General features: G+C 39.0%; 1 protein-coding gene across 1 annotated transcript in view; it reads left to right on the top strand.

Annotated features, from left to right (window-relative positions):
- The window catches only part of cdca2 (cell division cycle associated 2), a 60,909-nt gene extending 37,098 nt beyond the window's left edge, over positions 1–23,811 (top strand). The window contains exons 9-14 of the mRNA XM_063055323.1: positions 57–186; positions 1,255–1,487; positions 10,090–10,180; positions 12,310–13,043; positions 15,195–15,387; positions 21,166–23,811. Of these exons, the coding sequence (XP_062911393.1) occupies positions 57–186; positions 1,255–1,487; positions 10,090–10,180; positions 12,310–13,043; positions 15,195–15,387; positions 21,166–22,613 (2,829 nt within the window). The 3' untranslated portion in view covers positions 22,614–23,811. The remainder of the gene's footprint in view (positions 1–56; positions 187–1,254; positions 1,488–10,089; positions 10,181–12,309; positions 13,044–15,194; positions 15,388–21,165) is intronic.
- Positions 23,812–24,621: the final 810 nt, after the last annotated feature.

Below are 24,621 nucleotides of genomic sequence, written 5' to 3'. Positions count from 1 at the left end.
TTTTTACCTGAGGGGGGAAGAAGATGATATCAATTGATTGATTGCCTTTTTATTAGGAATCTCAGAGAGTTTTGGTGCTGAAGAGTAAGATTACAGCATTCATGGACACATTTCAAGCTGCAGAGCAGGATGCGAACAAATCTTCAACAGCAGAGCTCCCACATCTCCCAGGTTTATCCCAAACAAGTAGGTAAAAGGCGTATCTATTCATTAGTAGATATTGTTAATATACAATTAAAGGCATTTGTGTCCCAATATTCTGTGGTTAGTAAATGCCTTCTGATAACCACTGTTGACTTATTTAGTAAATGTACCATCCACTGCATCACATAAGCTCTCAGTTTAATGCTATGGGGTTAAATCCCCAATTTGTGCTGAATTCAAATTGGTACTAATAGAGGCATCAACAGCCTGAGCTACCTGGAGAAAAGAGATTGTGTAGTTAATAATCTGTATCTTCTGTGCATGTTTTTCTTGGTCTAGTTTAGGAAAAAAAAATGAAGTTTGCTGTCTTCACCACTACTCCCACCACCAGTCCAACAACTTCCTAACTCCATCCTTTGACAAAGTATCCGATAATCACCCAGATGCTGAAACCCCATTTTGCAAGTATAAGTTGACAGATATGATTTCACACCCACACCTATGTTAGGGATGTTCAGATTAAAGACATCTGCATTTACAAAATACTCAAATCAGAAGTAAGAATTTTGATATAGAATGAAATTCACTCTTACGGAATCGGGCAGGGGGAGTATATAAACCATAATTTTTTTTGTATTTTTTAATGCATGTGCAGATAAAGCAGCTTTGCCTTGGGAAAGATCGCAGTACAGATGGTTTTCCCGGAATGCATATTTCCCGCACCCCCAGTAACATGGGGGGGGGGGGTCACCCGTACTTCATTATTTTGATTTTATCCACTTCCTGATGCCACCGCTTTTAGATTTATGCTGCATTACATCACCAGTGACTCAAAATGCTGAAAACCAAATCAAATGTCAGAATGTAAAATTACAGACCGTTCCTGGGTTACAAGCATCCAATTTATGTACCTGCAAGCAAATGAGCTTATTATATCTCAAAAGTCCAACAGTATGCTGATACCTTAATTCCTACAAATGGCAGAATTTCCACTCTTACTGTTTAATAATTGTTCTTTCTTATCAGTCTTGCGTGCTTTTGATATCATAATTTACAGTAGTATGGTCTGTTTAGGGAAAGAAAATATTGTTGAAATTTTTGTAATTTTAGGTTCAAAGGAGCAAAAGTCTATTCTGTCTACGAGCTGCCGTAAACCACTACAGAAGAAAAAAGTGACCTTTGGTGAAGCGCTGAGTCCCGAGCTGTTTGATGAAAGGTTACCATCCAATACCCCTTTACGCAAAGGGGAATCACCAGCACACCAGAAGTTAACTTTCAGTGATAGCCCTCCGTCTGCTCTGAAACGAAGGTCAAAAGCCCAAATTGGTTTGGAAGAGGAAGAGGTAAACCTACCTGCTTTTGTTATTTATTTTTATTTCTATATTCCCTGTTCATTTATGTTCACATTCGTTTATTTATCACGTAAATTGAAATGTGTTGTGGAGTTCAGATTGATTTAGCAAGTGGGATCCTACTTGGTTTAACATAAAGCTCAAAGGTATTCAGCAGCATTCTGTTCATTCGTTAGGCCATTGTCAAAATGTTAGGTGCGGTTTTTTTTTGCTTTGTAACCCTAAGACCTGCCTGCAGAGGCTCCATGATCTTATATCCACTTCAATATACAGCTTTAACATCATAACTGAAGTGTTATGACAAAATTTTAACTGGGATTATTGATCTGCATGAAATTAAGATGAGTGATTTCTTGATAGCATGTGATTATACATGTTAAGGATTTAAAAATATCAAAATCAATCCAATGAATGCACACTACTGCATTTGTCTTTGCGGAGCGGAGAGTGAGTTTATAAATCTGGCAGGAGCAAAAGATGTTGGGAACGGTGAGGGTGGAGCACCATGGGAGGGGTGTGGGATAGGTGAGAGAGAAGGAGTGCTAGTGGCAGGCAGTGGCATGGGTGCAAACATACCCAGCCCTGAGACACCAAGCAAGGTCATTTGATTCCAGACAATTGGTTTATTGACCAGTACAGAATGTCTCTTATGTGCTTCTTGCTCCCTCTATTCTCCCTTTCTCTTTACCCAACCATGATTCCCCTCTCCCTGCAGCTTTCCGACTCTCAGTCCACAACAGAGACCCATCTCAGAATCAGGTTTATCATCACTCACAAATGTAATGTTTTTTATTGTGGCAGCCTAAGTCTTTTGCACAGTACTGTATGTTCCTCCATGTTGTAAGCCCCGACCTGCATAAGGTTCCTGAGCAATGCGTATTGTTGCCTGCTTCACTTTTGCACCCTGCTCCTCTTCGTTGTTAGGCAAGAAGGCAGAGCCAGAGTGGAGCTGAGGGAGAATTGGTGGTAGCAATATACTACAGAGGTGAAGATAAGTTCTTTCTTCCCTGTCATCAATCTGTCTGTCACTGAGCACACTTGTGGTTCGCCTTTAATGACAACCAGGACTTGTCTGATTTACTTACTGGCCTGAGGAAACAGGAGCTGGATCTGGTCAGATGCTGGAAAAAGCCTGGTTAGAAAGATGCTAAATGACTGTTTTCATATCAGCAAAATCTGAGCTCAAAACATGATAAGCTAATGCCCAGTACACTCATAATTTGTGGGCTACATTTCTGAGATTCCATTGTAGAGGTGATTGTGATCAAAGACAAAATAAAATAGGCTCATTTTTGATTTCCCCTCTGTCTAATCTTGCTTCCATCATATAACAATCTTGCAATAATCATATAATAAGTAGTATGTGATTTAAAAGTGAGTAAATATCTCAACTTTAGCACTTTTGTCTAATAAATCTCTAGGACAAAGTGCATTGGGTGAGTCGATTTTCTGAAGACGAGCCTGAGTCTCTTTAGCCTTGGCCTACATATCACTAATGTATGAATGTAACTGAAAACCAGTTGCTTGTAGTCTTGGTTACAACATACAGTACTCCTTTCCTTTAATGCAAGAGAACATCATTAGATCTCTTGTCTGCTGGGAGAGCACATAAGACATTTTGACAAATGCCGCCCATTATCTTCTAAACCTAAAAAAGAATAGTCAAAAAAAAAGTCATGAAGAATGCATCCTGAATTTCAACTGTCTCCTTGAAGGACAAAATTTCCCAGCAGCTAATTTCTTCTAATTGCATAACCATAAATATGAAGAAAAAATTAAAGTAGAATATTAGAATTATAAAAGCGTTTGAATTATAGATGCAAATGTTTTTTCCCCATTGGGCCATTTAAATTTAGAAGATAAAGCATTTTTCATTGTTTCATTATTAATAGAGAGCTGCCATTGTTTAAGCAATGTCATGAAAACTTTGATTAACTTGAATTTCGTTTTTTAATGCTCGATGGCCCTAGTTGAGAGAGAGTCTCTGACCACATCCAAATTCTTTCCAGAGTTTTTACTTCCACCATTTTACCCAAAAAGCTGTTTCTGAGCAATTGCCTTTTATTTGTCAATTTACCTTCTGTTGTACTGCTTTAGATTAATTTAAAGTACTTTGATGCATTTCCTGTTCACTGGATTGAGTGCCTACAATAAAGCCTAGCAAGGTCAATTTATCTTATTTATTTTACTTATCTATCTATCTCACGGAACAGGCCTTTCCAGCCCTTTAAGCTACATTGCTCTGCATTCCCCTGATTTAACCCTAGCCTAATCACGGGACAATTTACAATGATCATTTAACCTACCAACCGGTCGGTACGTCTTTGGACTGTGGGCAGAAACCGGAGCACCCGGAGGAGAGCCACATGGTCATGGGGAGAATGTACAAACTCATGAGTGGCAGGCATTGAACCCTGGTCGTCTACTGTAAAGCATTGTGCTACTGTCTACTGTGCCGTTCTGGTAAATTTAAACGCGCCCTTACTTACAAAAGATAGAATTGTATATATAGGTGCTCCGATGATAAAGATGTTGGTCCTCTGGGGAAAGAAACAAATACATATATTAAATTTATTTTGAATCCCATGGAGCACGTGGAGACCTTCCAATATCTAGGCAGTCTTTTTTTTTAGGTAGGGTTATGTTACGGGGGGAAGGGTTAAGGGGAGGGGGGAGGGTAGATATTATTCTATGTAATCAAATTTGAAAATTGAATAAAAAAAGCCCTGTGAATTTAATGAGTTGAAATTAGTTCAGTTTGCATCATAGTTCTACTCTGATGTGAATCTCATGATTTTTATCTGAACTGCCGCCACAATTTCACATTGCCTTATAGTTAACTAATCAAGATGAAATACAGTGCTTGAAATGAAAACAGAAATTGCTGGAAGCATTCACAACTCGGCAGCAACTGTGGACAGAGAAACAGAGCTACTGAAGACCCCTCATCTAAACTGATGAACCTTCCCACGATTTTCTGTTTTTTTTAAATTTCAATTTCCTGCACTTACAGTTTTTGATTTTTCACTTATGATATTTAGAGCATGGTATGTCCAGAACACATCAGATTATTATCTGTTTTTGTTTCAACATTCTGCTTGCTTTGCTGACTGTGTTGCTGCTTGGGTGTGGTGTCCAATGCAATGCCGTCAAGCACTGGAGGTTACATTGCTTACTTCAGTCATTTCATAATACTCACGCAAAATGGTGATCGATCCACTTCTACTTGATACTTTACAGTTGTACAGCAGTCAACGCAATCATTCATGCAGTGGTCAGGACCATATTTTTCTGCTGTATTTTTTTCTCTCCATCTATTTTTACTGTTTACTGAATATCTCTAAGTGAGGTAATCGATTAAAGCCATTTATTCATTCTCGTTAGTCGTCCTACAGTCCTATACTCTGGAGATGTACCAATCATTATATAGCTGGACCCAAAGCTACTTATGTATACCATCATTATCCACACACAAGACCGAAATCTTGATAACAGTATAACTGGGTCAACTTTTACATGTCTTTTTGGAATGAGCATTACCTGTTCCAATTGATTCATTGCATAATTTGGTTAAGTCCTATGTGGTCAAAAGCATGTCTAGCAGTTTGGAACCTTCGAGCTAAAGTTTGACGTCTCTACGTAGGGTGGCACAGTAGTGTAGTGGTTAGCGTAATCACTTTACGGTGTCAGTGTTCGGGGTTTGATGCCTGTGCTGTCTGTAAGGAATTTGTATCTTCCCCTGTGGTCATGTGGGTTTTCTCGTTGAGTGCTCTGTTTCCTCCCACACTGCAAAGTTAGGGTTAGTGAGTTGGGGGTGCTATGTTGGTGACCCTTGAGGGCTACCCCCAAACCTTGCTGATATATTTTGACACAAGCAGCATATTTCACTGTCTGTCTCAATGTTTTAGTGTACATGTGACAAATAAAGGTAATCTTTAATCTTTAAAATCCTTTAAGTAATAGAAGCATTTTGCCTTCATTATAAGTCAATGGCCCAGAAATCTGAATGTAAATAAAAATCTAATGTCGCAGTATTCTGTCTAAAACACAGTGATAATTTTCCAAGTTCCCACTTCTTACAGTTTGTCCTTTCAAACTGTATTTGTGTCTCTCAGTGGATTTAATGTCTCCCTTTAAAGTGTTCAAGTTAATTCATTCTCTAAATCATTTTTATGAACCTCCTCTGGATCCTCTCCAATGCCAGCACATCTTTTCTTAGGTAAGGGAACAAAAACTGCTCACAATAGTCCAAGTGCAGTCTCACCAAAGCCTTATAAAGCCTCAGCACTACATTCTTACTTTCATATTCTAGTCCTCTCAAAATGAATGCTAACATTGCATTTGCCTTCCTTACCACCTGTAAGTTAACCTTTAGGGAATCCTGCTTGACAATACCCTTTGCACCTCTGATTTTCAATAATATCCCCGTTTAGAAAATAGTCTACACTTTTATTCTTTCTACCAAGCGCATGACCATACACTTTCCTACACAATAATCCATCGCTACTTATTTGCCCATTTGCCCAATCTGTCTCTCTACTTGCAGACTTCCTGCTTCCTCAACACTACCTGCCCCTCCACCTATCTTTGTATCATCCGCAACTTGGCCACAAAGCCAACAATTCAGTCATCCAAATCATTGATGTATGACATGAAAGCCAATCAGAAAAGGCCTCCTTTTACCCACTCTTTGCCTCTTGCAGGTCAGCTACACTCCTATCCATGCTGGAAAGATATGTGTTACCTTATTAAGCAGCCTCATAAGCACCGTATCAAAGGCCTTCTGAAATTCCAAGTACACAACATCCACTGACTCTTCTTTGTCTATCCTGCTTGTTATTTCCTCAAATAATTCCAACAGGAAAAATTTCCCCTTAAGGAAACCATGCTGACTTTGTCCTACTATTTCACAATGTGCCTCCAAGTACCCTGAAACCTTATCCTTAATAGTGGGCTCCAACATCTTCCCAACCACTGAAGTCAAGTTAACTGACCCATAATTTCCTTTCCTTCTGCTTCCCTCCCTTCTGAAAGAGTGAATTGACATTGCAATTTTCCAATCCTCCTGAACCATTCCAGAATCTAGTGATTCTTGAAAGATCATTAATGCCTCCACAATCTCTCCAGCTACCACCTTCAAAATCCTGGGGTATAGTCCATTTTGTCCAGGTGACTTGCCTACCTTTAGACCTTTCATCTTCTCCTCAGTAATAGCACTTCTACCCCTGACACACTCTAATTTCTGGCATACTACTAGTGTCTTCCATAGTGAAGACTGACTCAAGATACTGAAGTTCCTCTGCTATTTCATTGTGCCCCATTGCTATCCCTCCAGCATAATTTTCCAGCGGTCTGGTATCCACTCTTGCCTCTCTTTTACTCTATATATCTGGAACACCTTTTGGTATCCTCTTTGATGTTATTGGCTAGCTTATCTTTATATTCAATCTTTTCTCTCCTTATGGCTTTTTTCAGTTGCCATTGTTTTTTTTTGAAAGCTTTCAAATCCTCTTAACTTGCCACTAATTTTTGCTATATTATATGCCCTCTCTTTTGCTTTTATGCCATCTTTGACTTACTTGTCAGCTTCAGCTGTGTCATCCTCCCTTTGGAATACTTCTTCATCTTTGGGTTGTATCTATCTTGTTCCTTCTGAATTGCACACAGAACCTACAGCCATTGATGTCCTCTTCCAGTCAACTTTGAGCAGCTCCTCTCGTGCCTCTGTAATTCCCTTTACTCTACTGTAATACTGATATATCTGATTTTAGCTTTGCCTTCTTAAACTGCAGGGTGAATTCTATCATATTTTGATCACTACCTTTAAAGGATTCATTTACCTTAAGCTCTCTAATCAAATCTGGTTCATGACACAACACCTCATCCAGAAATGCCTTTGCCCTAGTAGGATCAACCACAAGCTGCTCAAAAAGGCATCTCGTAGGCATTCTACAAATTTCCTCCCTTGGGATCCAGCACCAACCTGATTTTCCCAATCTATCTGCATATTGAAATCTCCCATGATGACCGTAACATTGCACTTGTTACATGACAGAAAATTTTCTATCTTGCGTTGTAATTTGTATCCCATATCCTGACCACTGTTCAGAGGCCTGTATATAATTCCCACCAGGTCTCTTTCCCTTGCAGTGTCTTAACTACCCGCAGGGATTCTATATCTTCCGATCTTATGTCACCTCTCTCTGAGGTTTTGATTTCTTTTCTTACCAACAGAGCCTCCCCCTACTCTCTGTCTGCTTGCCTATCTATTCTTGGATGTTAAACTCCCAGTTATGATCTTATTTTAGCCATGACCTGGAGATGCCCACAATGTCATACCTGCCAATCTCTAATTGCATTAGAAGATCATCTACCTTTATCAGTATACTGTGTGCATTCACATAACACCTTAAGATTTATATTCATCACACTTTTCGATTTTTGCCCCCATGCCCCTAACTCATCCCACTTACTGCAATTTTGCCTCTCCTTCCTCACAGTCTCACTACATACGTTATCTATGTACTTGAGTATCAACTGTCCTCAGTCCTATCACTCTGATTCCTGTTCTTTTGCCAAAATAATTTAAAACCACCTCAACAGTTCTGGCAAACCTATCTGCGAGGATATTGCTCTGCCCCGTTGGGTTCCTGTCCTTTTTGTACAGGTCATGCCTTCCCCAGAAGAGATCCCAGTGATCCAGAAATCTAAAACCCTGCCCACTGCATCAATTCCTTAGTACATGCACTGGCTTGTGACACAGGCAACAATCTAGAGATTACTACCTTGGAGTCCTGCTTTTCAGTTTTCTACCTAACTTCCTATATTCTTTCTTCTGGACCTCTTCTCTTTTCCTACCTATTTTATTAGTACCAGTATGTACAGCTTCTGGCTACTCAATCTCCCCCTTCAGAATGTTGTGGACCCAATCTGAGACGTCCCCGATTGTGGCTTCAGGGAGTCAATATACCGTTCGGGTGTCTGTTTCATGTCCACCGAATCTTCTGTTTGCTCTTCCATCTCTGGAATCTCCTATCAATACTGCAGTCCTCTTCTTCCCCCTTCCCTTCTGAGCCACAAGTCCAGACTTAGTGCCAGATAACCAGTCACTGCAGCTCCCCCGCCCCCCCCCCCGGGGCTGGGTAAATCCCTTCCCCCACCTCCAACAGTATACAAAGTGGAATACTTTTTATTGAAGGGAAATGGCCACAGGGGTACTCTGCACTGGCTGCCCATTACCTTTCCCTTTCATGACAATCACCAACTACCTGCCTCCTGCAACTAGGGGTGACTACCTCCCTGTAGCTCCTATCTATCACCTCCTCATTCTCTATATGTGCCAACGATCTTCATGCTGCAGCTCCTGTTCCTTAATACAGTTTTTAAGGAGTAACACCTCAATGAATTTATGCATGTAGTTATCAGGGAGACTGGAGGTCGCCCAGATTTCCCACATCTCTCACAAAGAGCATAACACTAACCCTGAACCTATTCTCACCGCACTAGTTAAGTACTATTAGACAAAGAAAGAGAGGAAAGAGCCTTACCATAAAATTTTCTTAGAGCCTCTGCCTGTTCTGGCCCAAGCCAGACTGCTCTAACACTGTCCACTCCAACAATGGTCGCTCCGCTTGCTCCTCGTTTCTTTTTATTTGCCTTTGCTGAGTGCCTAGGAGATTATGATTGCAGCCTGCCAAAAAGTCCCGATAGGCCCCGAGCTCTTTTAAAAAACTGCGCCGCCTCAGCCAAAAGGTGACTGCTTGCGACCATTGCAGCCCACCAAAATCTGAAATAGAAATAGTGAAATGTCAGAAACAGTCGGACGGTTAGCGGCTGTGGAAAGAAAAATAGTTAATATTTCATTTTAACTACCTTCATCAGAACCAAGCTTAACAATAAGTGATTTTTAGGCGGAGGGATGAGACAATGGGAATGTGGTAGAGTGAGGCCAGGGTTGTGGAGGTGACTCCACTGTTTATGGAGACGTCTGGTTGATTAATGAGGGCAGTTAAAAGAAGAGGTAGCAAAGGGATATGTAAACGCTGCCAAATACAGGTCAGTGCAAAAGGGGAACGCTCAGCAGACCAAGCAGAGTGGTGAAATGGAAAAACTCAGTTAATATTACAGATGGATATCCTTTTGCCAGAACTGGATAGTTCTGATACAAATGCAAAGAAGAGTTACCTGAAATCGTCGAATTTGATATTACCCTGATGGAATGGCTGTCCCTCTTAATGTTGGACTTCATTGGAGTAGTGTAGAAGGCCATATACAGGTCAGTGTGGGATGCATCAATAAAGAGACAGACAAACGAGTGCTCAGAGTGGCCCCTGCGTACTGAGCAAAAGTAATGCATAGTAAAAATATAGAAGACCTTAGTTTCAGATATTATTTGCAATAGAGCTAATTTAACAGTAACTTCCGGTGTACCACATTCAAATATTTCTGTATTGTTGTACTCTTGCGAGTTGTAAAGACTTGGAAACTTTTAATTTACTCTACATTCTAGGTTATATGATGCTAAATGTCTAAAAATGTTTCTCAATGTATTGAATCAGTAAAAAGAAATGTCGATGTAACCTTTTTTATTTAGAGCGCTTCCACTGATGTGGCTTGCCATGGATGCAGCCCTGTGAATGACCATGGTGGTAGCATATCAATTAAACTGCAAACAAAATTGGAAGGTGAGTAAAATTGTTTTAAGTCTTTTTTTATGGCTAATTGCTCTGTTGGGAGCTCAGGCACATATCTAGATTATGTGTATTTTGACAATGCCAGAGGTACTTTGTTTTCATTTTACAACCTGCCAGAGGACTTGTGCATAAGAATAATAGTAGCATCTCAAAGCTACTGTAGAGAAGTTATAGCAAGTCTGTTTCATAGGTCTGATATACAGTGCCTGATGCATTATCCATTTAAGCGAACATTTGTAAGGAGGTGGTGAGATGTTGACTCCTGTTAAACCATTATACAGTGGATTCCAGTTAATTGGGTCATTGGTTAATCAGAACAGCCAATTATTGGGGACAACTCTTAAAGAACGAAAGCTAATTGAGAAAATAACTGGGATTCTCTTTGCTTATTTGGGGAGCTATGCTACTTAACTGGGACAGGAGGTTGTTGCCGAACAGTTTCTAACTAGCGTCAGTCACGTGCACTTGTGTGGCTGTTAGACACACTATACTCAGAGTGAACAGTTTTTACATAGCATCAGTTGTGTGTGTGTGTTCAAATAGCAGTGATTTTTCTCACTGATAGTTGATGACAAAGTAACAGTAAGACAATTCAGAACTGTTTTGCTTATCATGGTTTCAAGCGTTCAGACTTGGAGATGCCAGAAACGGCCGGGAATGAAAATGAAACTATTTCACTACTTCAGCAAGTTAGGAACTACAAAGAATTTGAAGGTATTGACAATCAATATGAATGTTACAATGAAACTGAAGATTTGGAGGATACAATTGTTGAAAGCATTGTATGAAGGTTGTCCATTATCTGTACTAGGTGTCTTGCTGATCTTGTTCATTTACAGTTAATCAAAAGAAGATGACAATATATACCAGATGAATTCCTCTGTCAATAACTATCAGGAACTAATACACAGTTTTATAACACTGCAAATGCATTGTTAGTGTTCTAATTTATTCTATATTTCATTTAAGTACATAAATGGTTACTCAGTTAAATGTTAGCTTGACTTATTTTATATATTTTTAATTATTTCCATGAAACTTTGGTTAAATGGGGCAGCTGCTTAATTGGGCCAAAATGTACTAGTCCCGATGTGTCTCAATTAACCGGAATCCACAGTGTTTGTTTTAATCAGTTTGTAACCATAGGGAAAATTTCTTTATGAATGAGTATACAAGATGAGCAAAATGAGATTATCTGGAGCTAATAATATCTTGGGTTCAGTTAGCCAAATTGACATTTCTGTGCTTTTATTTTTTTATTCCATTATTTAGACTTTTCATGTCTAAATCTTTAAGACTAATTTCTAAGATAGTGTTGTGAACAATTGAACACTGATTTTAAATATTGAGACATCTCATAGTTGGTGGGAAAAAATCAAAAACTGAGTTCAGACTGATACTGCGCATCTTTCTGTAGTCAGACAGGTGAGCAGTGTACAAACCAGACTGGCTGAGGAGAATTAAATTTTCATGGGGTGGCGGAGGTGGTTGTTGAAGATGCTGAAGAAATCCTGGGGATATTAAGTAGATCAATTCAGGGCATTTTAGTAGAAGTGATTGTAAAAAGGATCTCATAGGATGGTTAGTAAATTGTAAAATTTTAATTTTCTAGCACTCTGCATTAAGGAAAAAATGTTAGAAACTGAAATTGTACCATACTATGATTCATTTGTAATCACTTTAGCATTTAAATAATTAACTCTTTGACTCCTCTATTGATCAGTTGGCATGGTGGATTAAACCTTTTTGCTTTGTAGCTTGGCACTCTCAGCCAGGGCAGTCGTTGAGTTGCCAACTGAATTTCAGAATCTAGATTAGCAGGAGGGGACATTTGCGTTTGTAATTTGTGGTCGTGATCTCTGTTATAAAGAGAATTGAGGGGAGATTGTAAAGCTGGTCTGTGATGTGTCACAAGTTGAAAACGGCTATAAGCATACTTACCTATATTCATGAATTAGCAATGGTTACTTAAATTCTTCCGGAAATTCTACTAATTGCTGTGGGAATTTTTTTCAGGAATATTCAAAAAAGCATCAAGAAGATGGCAAAAACATTAAAGGAGAGGAAACATGTTGTACAAATGTATGTCAATTAAAATTTTACTTTACTTTTTGAAATAGATGACATGGAAATTAGTGCTACTGGAACACAGAATGATAATGAAGACAGATGCTGCCCAATAGCCATCAATTTTGAAATCGGATCTCCACTATCAGAATGTAACATTGGACCAGATAATCTGAAGAGCTGTGATAAAAGCAATGAATATCCTTGTGAGGTTTTGGAAATGAAAATTCAAGAAATGAATGAAATTGTGCCACTTGCAATCAGTCCTTCTGGGTGCCCTGGGGAAGGGAGTAATGCTGCAAAGGTCAGTGTCGCTGCCTGTAGAAATCTTACCAAAAAGAAAGATGATTGTATTAGAAAGAAATTGTCGAAAATAAAACCAGAGCCTGACAAAAAAATTACAACAATGAATAAGCTGAAAATTTCTGAAATGGAAAGAGAATCAGAAATTGAATCTGACATGGACCACATATCCAGTGAAGTATCAAAATCAGGCGATGGATTCCTTGATCAAAACAACGCTGATCTCTCTATCAATGATGTACAAACCAGTTCTATAGGAGAGACATGCCCCAAGATTCACAATCTTTCTGACCGGAGAGCTGAAAATGAAGACAAAAAAGTATGCAGTGAAGTACTTGATGCTGATGTAAGCTCTAACCCAACCATAAAGCCAAAGGAAAAGGTAAAAACTAAAAAAGTAGAACAAGAGTCCAAGAAAGAAGAACCCCGCAGATCTACCAGGATCAAGAACAGTGCAAATAATATTTCAAAGAGCTCAACTGCGGTAAGAAAACTTGTATTTGGAATATTTTAAACAATTGCACTGTATTTAAAATAATTATATTTTCATTGATATTAGATGTTGTTTTGGCTTGGAGGTAAATTGGAATTTATTCATCTGATGTAAAACAGTATCCTCTATAATTGATGTAAATTCTGAAAAGCAGTAAAAAAAAAAATTCTCCCACTGATTTGGAGGCCCTTTTAATATAGAAGACTATCCCAGGGTGTGATTTGAGATTTCTCACCATGACGGCCATAACTTCATGACCACATCCTGCTTCTTTACAGCCATTTAATCTCTGAGAAGAAATAGAACATGAAGAACAAAAAGAGCATGAAGGTTAAAGCAAGAGTATTCCTGTTCCTGTTCTGATTCATGCCTGATCTACTTCTCCCCATTTTCCTGTACTAATCCCATATAATTGAATCTCCTAGTATCCAATAATCTGTCAAAGAGTACTTGAGTTATCAAGATCTGTATAGGACATTTCATGTCAAGCAGTATACCAAAAAAAACCCATAAATTCTCTGAGTCTACTTCCTCTTGGAAAGTAGGTCACTTGGCCCCTCAAGCCTTCTCTATTGTTCAATAAGATAATGGCTGATCTGATTATAACCTCAACCCTGCGTTCCAATCTACCTGCGGTAACCTTTCACTTCATTGCTCATCTAGTATTTACCTCTGCCTTAAAAATATTCAAAGACTCTGCTTTTCAAGAAGAGCTCCAAAACTTCATGACTCTGAGAGTGATACTTTCACCTTATTTGTCCATAATGGGTAACTTCTTATTTTTAAATAATTCAAGAGTCTCCCACAAGGAGAAACCTCCTGTCCACTTCCAGCCTGCTAAGACCTTTTGTAATCTCATATATTTCAAAGATCCCTTCTTACTCTTCTAAATCCTAGCAGCTGCAAGCCTAGCTTGTCCAAACTTTCCTCATATTCCAAGTATTAGTCCCGAAAACCTCTCCTCAACTGATTCCAGCGCATTAATATCTTTCTAAAATAAAAAGTCCAATACTGTACACAGTACTCCATAATTGAACTCACTACTGCCCTATATAACTGAAGCATAACTTTCTCCATTTTTGAATTAACATTTCCCAAGCAATAAACAATAAACATTATTTTACCCTTTCCTAATTACTTGCAATAATGTCACACTAGCCTTTTGTGAATCATGTACTAGGACACCCAGATCCCTCTGCATCTTGGGAATCTGAAAGGAGCAATTTTCCAATACCTCTTTTATATTATGTTTGCTGATCTTTGCCCGCACACTTTTATCTATATCCCTTATGACCTAATTACCTGCCTTCACAATCTACTTTTCTACTTGTCTTTGTTTTATCAGCAAATTTAACAACCGTACCTTTGGTGCTTTCATCTAAATCATTTATGTAATTGTAAAAAGTTGTGACTGCAGTACTGATCCCTATGGTATACCACTCGTTGGATCTTGCTAACCAGAAAAACACCTATTTATATCTACAGTGTCCTGTTATCTAGCCTTCTAGCTATATCAATATATTACCTCCTAAGTGACTGCTTAATTTTCTTATTAGCTTTAAGAAATAAGTTCAGCACAACCTACACTAATCAGTAGCATACTCCAGAGCCAATACTGTCCTCATCCAGTTTGGGTAGATGGCTGTTACTTTCTGCTGGATTATCCAAAATGGGAGTGACGAATGAAAGGGTGTGATCAGAGCTATCAAAGCCAAGTAAAAGAGAGGCCAGTGAAGATGGTGTGGTTGAGGGATGGACTAGACCAGGGGTTCCCAACCTTTCCTTTTACGCCATGGACCAATACCATTAAGCAAGGGGTCTGGGCAAAGGGCAAGAGCCTAAGTTAAACCTTCCATGCTGTAGAGATCCCTCTATTAATGTTCTGCTCATTCAGTACTTTTATATATGGTTGACAGTCCAAAAGACATATCGTCATGCAGCTAAGTGGTCCTAGGTTGTACTCTGCGTCAAGCTTAACATTAAGCATTATTGGTTAGGATGTAATTTTCCCTTTCTTGCATCATTGTCAATATAAATAAATCTAGTAATGTTAATAAAAAAACTTGGTACAATGATAAATCATATTGTATATTAAACAATAAATAAGAGAACATAAATGTTAATGGCTAAAATGTTTTATAGGCGACTAAAGGGAAATATAGACAAAAGTTCAAGAAGGACCTGTATGGAAAACGTGAATATGCTTCGAAGAAACCTTTACTGAGCCCAATTGCGGAGGTTTTGGATATCTGGTCTGAATCAGCAGATTTATCTGATAGTGATGAAATGTCAAAATGTGAACCTTCAAGGAGAAACAGTCTGATTTATCTTGAAGGTAAGTAACCTTTTATATCTGGGTATAACTAATTTTATGAAGCTGATGTAGGTTTTTCTCAGTTGCAAGAGAAGAAGCAAACTAACTTAAAGTAAGAGAATTGGTCAAGAGAGAAGACGTAATGGTAGGAGGTTGTATATGTTAGAATATTATTCTCATACATAATTTCTAAAAGCTCTTTGTTCTAGTATGGTGACTCTCCATACTTCCAATTGGAGTTATCTTTCGACTGAATTAATCAAGAGTTACTAACTAAAGTGTTTGCCAGAAAGGCCAGCATCAAAATCAGGTTTATTATCACTGTCATATGTCATTCAATTTGTTGTTATGTGGCAGCAGTACTGTGTAAGATGTAAAGACACTATAGGTTACAGACAAATAGTACTGTGGATGAATAATGAAGTATTGTTCGTGGATTCATTGACCATTCAGAAATTTGATGACAGATGGGAAGAAGCCGTAATTAAATTATTGAATATGAGCCTTCGGGTTCCTTTACCTCCTCCCTGATGGCAGTAATGAGATGAGGGAATATTCTGGATGGTGAAGATCCTTAATATGACTGCCGTTTTCCTGAGGGACTGTCGCTTGAAGATGTTCTCGATGGTGGGAGGGTTGTGCCTGTGATAGTGCTGGCTGTGTCTACAACCTTCTATGCATTGGAGCCTTTATAGGGCATGTTGCAACCAGACAGAATGCTCCCCACTGTACATTTGTAGAAATTTGCAAGAGTCTTTGGTGCCATGTCAAATCTCCTTAAACTCTTAATGAAGTCTCGCCGCTCCACGACTTCTTCGTGTTTGCATGAATGCGTTTGGACCAAGGATAGCTCCTCTGAGATGTTGATGCCAGAAGCTTGAAGCTGCTCACCCTTTCATAATGAGGACTGGTGTGTGTTCTCCCAACTTTCCCTTCCTGAACTCCACGATCAATTCCTTGGGTTCACTGACATTGAGGGCAATGTTATTGTTGTGACACCACTCAACCGTCAATCTTTCTTGCTCCTGTACACTTCTTCCTCACCATCTGGGATTCTGCCAACAATAGTGATGTCATCAGTGAAGTTATTGACGTCATTTGAGTTGGCTTAGCCATGCAGTTATAAATGTCGAGGGAATGGAGCTGTGGGCTAAACACGTGTCTATTGATTGTCAGCAAAGAGGAGATATCATTACTGATCTTCACTGACTCCTGATGAGAAAGTCAAGGGATCTAGTTGCAGAGGGAGGCACAGAGTCGCAGGTTTTAAAGCTTGTTGATTAGCACTGAGGGGATGATGGTGTTGAACGCCAAGCGGCAATCGATAGACAGCAGCCTGATGTATGTATTGCTGATATCCAGATACTCCAAGGCCAAATGGAGAGCCAGTGAGATGGTGTCCACTGTAGACCTGTTGTGGCAGTAGCCAAATAACTGTCGGTCATGCTGTTACTCAGACAGGAGTTAACTCCGGCCAGAACCGATCTCTCAAAGCACTTCACCACAAAAGATGTGAATGTTGTCAGGTGATAGTCATTATGGGCATTGGTATGATTGATGCCCTTTTGAAGCAGGTGAGAACATTTGACAGCAGCAGTGACAAACTGAATATGTCCTTGAACACTCCAGCCAGTTGGTTGGCACAGGTTTTCAGTACCCTGCTAGTTACACCATTGGGACCTGATGCCTTGTGAAGATTCACCCTCTTGATAGATGTTCTGACATCGGCCTCTGAAGCAGTAATCACAGGGTCACCAGATGCTGTGAGGATTCACACAGGTGTAGTTTCATTCTCCCTTTCAAAGCTTGCATAAAAGGCATTGAGCTCACTGGGGAGAGAATCATCACAGCCATTTATGCTGTTAGATTTCAAATTATAGGAAGTAATGGCTTGCAAACCCTGCCACAGCTGTCGTGCATTTGATTGTATCTCTAACTTCTCATGGAATTGCCTTTTTGCTCTCACGATGGCCTTCTGTAGGTCGTACCTCAACTTTCTGTAGGGTTCTGGATTGCTAATTCTTGAAGATCACAGAGCCGTGAATCTCCTGATTCATCCAGTGCTTCTGGTTTGGGTATGTTCCTGGAGGCACACATTTATCCACATAGGTCTTGATGAAGTCAGTGACAACTGTGGTGTGGTATATTCATTCAGATCCAAAGCTGAATCTTTGAACGTGGTCCAGTCCACCGATTCATAACAATCCTGTACATACTCTTCTGCCTCCCTTGACTGTACCTTTGTGGTCCTCACTTCTGGTGCTGCGATCCTCAGTCTCTGCCTGTACGATGCGAGTAGAAGTGTAGCCTTGCTAGAGTGTGGACCTGGGATGGCATGGTAATCATTCATGATGGTAGTGTAACAGTGGTCAAATGTGTTAGCTCCTCTGGTTCTACTGGTGACATGTTGGTGGTAGTTTATTAGAGACTTCTTCAGGCAGGCCTAATTGAAATCCCCAGCAATAATTAGGTAGGTATCAGAGTAAGCTGTCTTGTGATTGTTGATCACGGTGATCAGCTCCTCCAGTGCCAGCTTGATGTTTACTAATGGTGGAATGTAAACTGCAAACAGGACGACAGAGAATTCCTTGGCGGATATAATGGACAGCACATGACCGCCAGATGTTCAAGATCAGGGGAGCAAGACTGGGACAGAAGCACTAGGCCTGTGCTCCACAATAAGCTAATCATGAAGCAAAAATCGCCACTTCTGCTTTTACTTGATGCTGCTGTCCAGTCCATGTGGTGGAAGGTGAAGCCAACCATGTGTCTGTAGTACTGGGGTGAGCCATGTCTCTGTGAAACAAAGTACACAACAGTCCCTAATGTCCTGTTGGTACTGTAATCTAATTTGTTTTCCAGAGACTGTACATTAGACAAAAGGATAGTAGGGAGAGGCATAGGACCTTTAGGGACCCCTGCATTTCAGTTTTTGGGCGCCGATTTTTTTTACTAGTGGGGGAAGGGGGATTATGAGGTTCTAACTGTCATTCATTCTTTGGGGCACTCCTCTGTTTTTGTGGATGTTTGCGAAGAAAAGAAACTCAGGATGTATATTGTATACATTTCTCTGACGTTAAATGTACCTATTGATTTTATGCAGCCTTTCTAGAGTCATAGAAAAAGTACAGCACAGAAATAGGCCATTTGTCCAATCTAGTCTGTGCTGAACCGTTTAAACTGACTACTCCCATCAAACTGCACCAGGACCATAGCCCTCTATACTCTCCATCCATGGACCTATCCAAACTTCTCTTAAATTTTGAGATTGAGCTCGCATGTATAACTTGTGCTAGCAGCTTGTTGCACACTCTCACAACCCTCTGAGTGAAGAACTTTCCCCTCATGTTCCCCTTAAACTTTACACCTTTCACTCTTGACCGATGACTCTGGTTGTAGTTCCACCAAACCTCAGTGGAAAAAGCCTGCTTACTTTTACCCTATCATTTTCATATACCGCTATCAAATCTTCTCTCAATCTACTACATTCTAAGGAATAAAGTCTTAACCTATTCAATCTTTCCTTATAACTCACGTCCTCCAGACTCGGCAAAATCCTTGTAAATTTTCTCTGTACTCCTTCAATACCGGAGATAAATTTGTACCTTTAACTGCTGTATAGATTCCTGGACAATTCAGAACAGCACTCCAGACTACTTTCTATTTAAATCCCTGTTGTTTTTAATGGGTGCATTTTCTGTATTTGAAATATTGAAATAAGGCTGAAAGTCTTTATTTCAAGCTATTTGCCTTTACCACTTTAATATGGTTGGTGGGGGGAAAAAAAACCTTCAGGTAATTTGTCATTGTCATCATGCTGTTATAAGCCAGAAAAAATTCTCTTATAATTTGGCTGCTTGAAGAACTTAACTATTGTCAAATTACAATTGCATGACCTGAAGTCCATTTGTTACTTGCCATCTCTCCTGTGGCTTTTGTGCATGTCTGCTATTTTGGCCAACTTCGAGCTGAGTGTTTTCTCTGGAAGTAGCAAATTAGTGTCACGAGTTTTTTTTTCCCCTCTCTATTTGCAGCACACAGCTTTGATTTGTTTAGGAGAATGTGATGATGCAATCTATGTTTTATTAACATTGCATGAATACACTTTGCTAATTAAATGGTACAGAATGTCCCTCAAAATGCAGGATACTGCCTGACACAGATTTTTACACTTGCTTAGTTGGTATAGCCCCTAAAGCTAACAACATAATGTCTTGATACTCAGTTTATTGAGCTAGTTGATTTCAGTTGGGTTGATATGTGGGTTGCTGACGTGAAGTTCAGGTTGGCTGGTGGCATCAGCACTGGTCTTTGTGGCGAGTAGCCCTGGGTTTGAATCTGGCTGGCTCCTTGCACAGTTACCATCTGTGCTGGGTTGAGTGTTTAGCTAGCAACTCGGCCTTGTAAAAAACAGACAAAATGTTAAAGAAATGGCAAAATTGTCGCTTGATGCACCACAAGGTGCAGAGAGGAATTCATTCAGAAGTGCAGTTCATTGGTTCGTATATTCAGACAATGGCTACACTTCAGTAAACTTTGTAGGAAGTGTTATGTGGTAAATATATCACTTCAGAAAATATTAATGATTTTGAACAGGATTCTAGAATTTGTTTTAGCCTTATCTCTATTGGCTTAAGTGTAGTATATTGCTTTAGAACGTTAAAAACACTCTGAATGTAATTTCTTGTTGACTTAATTATCTATAAGCAGTGTAGGAAATATAAATGTACATGGGTATTAGAAACTACCACCGTTGAATTTCTGAAAGTCTTATTTCAGTCAGATATAATTTTAAGTCAATACCATTTCAACCATTGTCACCCAATAACAAGCTAGAAAAGCTGATAATCAAAATAGCCTTGTCTTCCGGCTCTTTTTACAGCTTCCTGCCCTCAACACCACAAATGAGACCCTTAATGTTGCAAATATGGATCATTTTAAACCAAAATGAATGCACAAGGCAGGGTTGTGTGATAGTGTCACCCTTTATAATTGAGCTTTTTTTTTTGCAATAATTATATCAATACATCTATTAGCAGTTTTCAATATTTTTTGGCGATGAAATGCATTCTACTATAGATTTACACTAGTACCTTTGTCCCTGTTGATCTCTAAGTCCCACTATCTCCTATTCTCATTGCTACCATCCAGGAAGGAGGTACAGGAGCCTGAAGGCACACACTCAGTGACTCAGGAACAGCTTCTTCCCCTCTGCCATCCGATTTCTGAATGGACATTGATCCCATGAACAATACCTCAATACTTTTTTTGTACTACTTATTTAACTTAACTATTTAATATAGACCCAAAAAGTTGGAGGAACTCTGTAGGTCAGGCCGCATCTGTGGAAGAGAACAAACAGTTGACGTTTTAGGCTGATGCTGCCTGACCATATATACTATATGTGTGTGTGTGTGTGTGTGTGTGTGTGTGTGTGTGTGTGTGTGTGTGTGTGTGTATATATATATATATATATATATATATATATATATATATATATATATATGTATGTATATAAGTGTATACTTACTGTTATTCAAAGTTATTAAAATTATTTATTGCATTATACTGTTTTAGAAAAAAACAACGAATTTCACGACATGTACTGGTGATATCAAAACTTACTCTGATTCTGACTTCAACAACCTGAACTTTTTTTTTTTTGTTTTTGGTGCATCACCTATTCAATCAGCTGAGGCCAAAAGCTGGAAAAATGCTAAATAATTGAGCTTTACTTCTTTCTGTCACCATTTGACAATTCCAAGACATTTCCTAACTGTTTTGTTTCATACTAAACAGGTATTGATGTCAGAAGAAAAAGTAGTCAATGCATGTCCACACCTGAGTGTATGGCTGATAGATATGCTCCTGCTTCTCTTGCCAAGTTAGTTGGGCAAAAAGCACGAGGACACAGAAGAGCAAGAAAGAGATCAGTGCACTGCATCGAGGAAGAACAGAATATTCAACCAGATTCTGAAGGTAAAGCTCAGAAAGGGAACATTGGAGTTTGTTGGTTTGTGCCCAAGAAATCAAACCAGTCTAATTACAGTCTCAAAAGTGGCAGTGGTCCTTCACCCTCTCTGTGTAAAGTTAAAAAAGACATTGCGTTTGAAGTAAAAGAGTTGAAAATCTCAAGGGGTGATGATGTCACCAAAGATACGAAACCCACAAATGCAAGAAGGAAATCTTCAATAAAGAATAAAAACAAATATTTCTCCAAAGAACCTTCTCCGGAGACTAGTCAGCAGGGAATGGCATATGTGCAAAACCTTTCTGCAGGACAGTGTGTAATGGAAGCTGGACTTGAAGAATACTCTGAGCAAGTTCATGCTGATGATTACAATGGAGTAGGTTCTTTACTGGAATCTGGATCAAACATTCTTGAAGATCTCAATGCTCACCAGCTAACTGACCCAAGTGAAACACCGGAACTGAATCCTGTCAGTGCAGCTACTACATCTGAAAAGTCTCAAGTAACCATAAGTGAATCAGTGACAAGTGGTATAACAGTTCTTGAGGAAAAGGACCTCTGTATTTTGCTTCCAGATGCTCAAGAGGTATTTCTAAGTAGACCCAGCCACAGGCAAAGCAAGTTATTCAGTGCAGCAGATTTGCCATGTATGACGAAATCAGAACAGGCCCTAGAGGATAAAGGACATTGTGTCATTGATGCAGCAGATGAATGTGAAGAGAAAGACAAGAACCTCTTTGGAAGAGAAGAAAGAAAAGAGAGAGATTCTTGCAATGTGATTCCTGAATCTACTTTCCCCAATCAACAAATGTTCACTGAGGGGGTAGGTGAATTCCAAGAAACAACCAATTGTGAACCCCTGTTTTTTAGTTTTGATCATTGTTTGGAGCAGAAAGACTCTAATATATTTGAAGCAGCCAAACAGCTTGAAACCAGCATAAACTGTTCCGATGGTTTTCTTCAAAATGCAAAATCTGTAAAGAAGAAGGTGAGACGCAGTGCCCGACTGTCTGGTTGCGTGAATAAAGAAGGACTGACCTGGGTAGATGTAAAAAGCCCCGGACACTTGACGGAAAGAAACGCAAATGCTCAATTCAGCAGAAGATTATCGGGGCTCGTTGAATCAGAGAGCAAATTGTCAAGTGCAGAAGATGCTGAGAGCAAAAGTACATCCCAGGCAAGTATAAGGATACTCTATCGAAGGTCACTATCCTGTAGCAGAGAGAAAGTATTTAAGTTGGAAGAACCTCTCCCGAAGAGCATTATATTGGACTAAAGTTATTTTAAAGAACAGTACAGGTATTTTAGTTTACCTGAAAAAAATAGTTCTTTTACTAGGCCATTATGATAAATATTTGAAATGTTTATATTGTGTCCATATATACTTGAAAAATGCCTAGCAATATAATTATATACAGTATATGTCATGTCTAAAGCCAGTATGGCTGTTTATACAAAGTATGGATAGCCATATGTGTGTGTAATATAGTGAGTCTATTTAAGAGGCGAAATCTGAATTGTGCATGAAGGTGCAGATTACCTTAAACACCCTTCCGCAACTGAATACAGTTTCATTTGGCCACATCCCATGTGAAAATCAATTAACCAGCAGGAAAGTAATAATCTTAAAGTTGCCTAAGCAATGTAATTCTATGATTGTGCCAGCAAATTAAAACACATAAATTAAACTTTTGGAATTCTTCACGGACAGTGCAATAAATGGAAGTTAAATGCGTGAAACATTTCTGAATCATGTACGTTAGTTTGCCCGTTGGTTGCTTAATGTGTGATTCTAACTTATGTGGTGGTAGGTTAAGTTGAAGAATGAAATACAAGTTCGTTACTTGTTCAAACTTAAAGTAGAATTTTAAACCGTGGGCATGGGCCTTGGTGGACTTTTTTCGATTGGCCCTTGTTATGACCAAGGTCATCTTCAAAGGCTGCATTTCTAGACTAACCGAGATCAACTAATGACAAGGAACAGAAATTAAATCAGATGTGCTATGTTTTTGATAGCTGAAGGAAAAGCCTTGATTTTGGGCGTGAAGGCCTTTGGGGAGTTGTTAATTTGAATTAACCATCTAATGTTATTATCCAACTTATTTTGATCCAAATGCAATTCTTTGGCTCTTTAAGAAATTGAAATAGACAATTATGTGTAACCAGACTATCCTGATGACAATTTAAAGAAGATATATCAAAATGAGACAACTGGAAGTGATAAAGCAGCTTGGGTTATTTAGAAGAGCTCTTTACATATTCTTTGCCAATTAAAAAATATAATAGATGCTGAATTATAACACTGGCAGATGGACAACTATGTTTTGAAATTTGAAGAATTTATTTGTTTAGCTCTATTGTACACCAATCTTGAGATGCATCTTTTATTGTAGGAGGTGATAAAAATATTATTTGTATTTTTATGGAAACCACTTTTGCTTGCTGTCGTTTTCATCTGAAGAAAAATCAGTTGTTGAGATAATTCAAATAAATAGGTATAAAAGATGAATTTGCCGACCTCAATGTTCTGCTGCACAACAGAATTGAAATAGCATTAAAATGTTCTGATTAATATGTGGAGGAGATGAGCTTTTTGCACACATACCAAATCTGTTCTGTAGTTCTGTGGTGCTTGGATGATTTGGGGTCATCTCTTGAGCTGGTCCAAATTTGTAGCTCCATTATCATTCATGTGGCATGAAGCAGAGAAGTCTCTTTTGGCCCCACAGGTTAATTTGAGTATTTCACAGGGTGCTGATCCATAATTGGAGGTGGAAAGATAGGACTTACAAGACCAGTGAAACAAGAAAAAAACAAGATTCTCTTGGTTGGTAAAACTTAGTTTCAGGTTTAACCTTCACACTGAAATTTGAACACAAAATCTCGAAGTTCAAAGTAGGTCTCCTTACATACAGGCAGTCTCCCTACAAAACAAGAAACCCAGAATAACCCATGTTAAAGAGAAGTCTGACAAACCCCTAAAGTGCTGAGAGAGCGTGCACATTTCTTCATATAATTCCTTTGTAACTGAGTAACTTGAGGTGAGTGTGATTATTCTTCTCTCAGCACACACCATCAAAAACTGGTCTCATTACTCTTGTATACCTCTGAGATAACGATAATTGCAAAGGAACTATCTACAGTATAGAAACTGCTACTCAGCCTAACAGGCTCCTCACGCTTCCACCCGTTCAAAGGTCAAAGCAAATTTATCACAGAAGTGCGTGTATGTCACTATATGCATATTTCGCACTACTCTGAGATTCATTTTCTTGCAGGCATTT

The sequence above is a fragment of the Mobula hypostoma genome, chromosome 8 (genome assembly GCF_963921235.1).
Source record: "Mobula hypostoma chromosome 8, sMobHyp1.1, whole genome shotgun sequence".
In the NCBI taxonomy this organism is placed as follows: domain Eukaryota; kingdom Metazoa; phylum Chordata; class Chondrichthyes; order Myliobatiformes; family Myliobatidae; genus Mobula; species Mobula hypostoma.
Note: the sequence above shows the minus strand (reverse complement) of the source record. Positions and strands in the feature narration are given on the sequence as shown.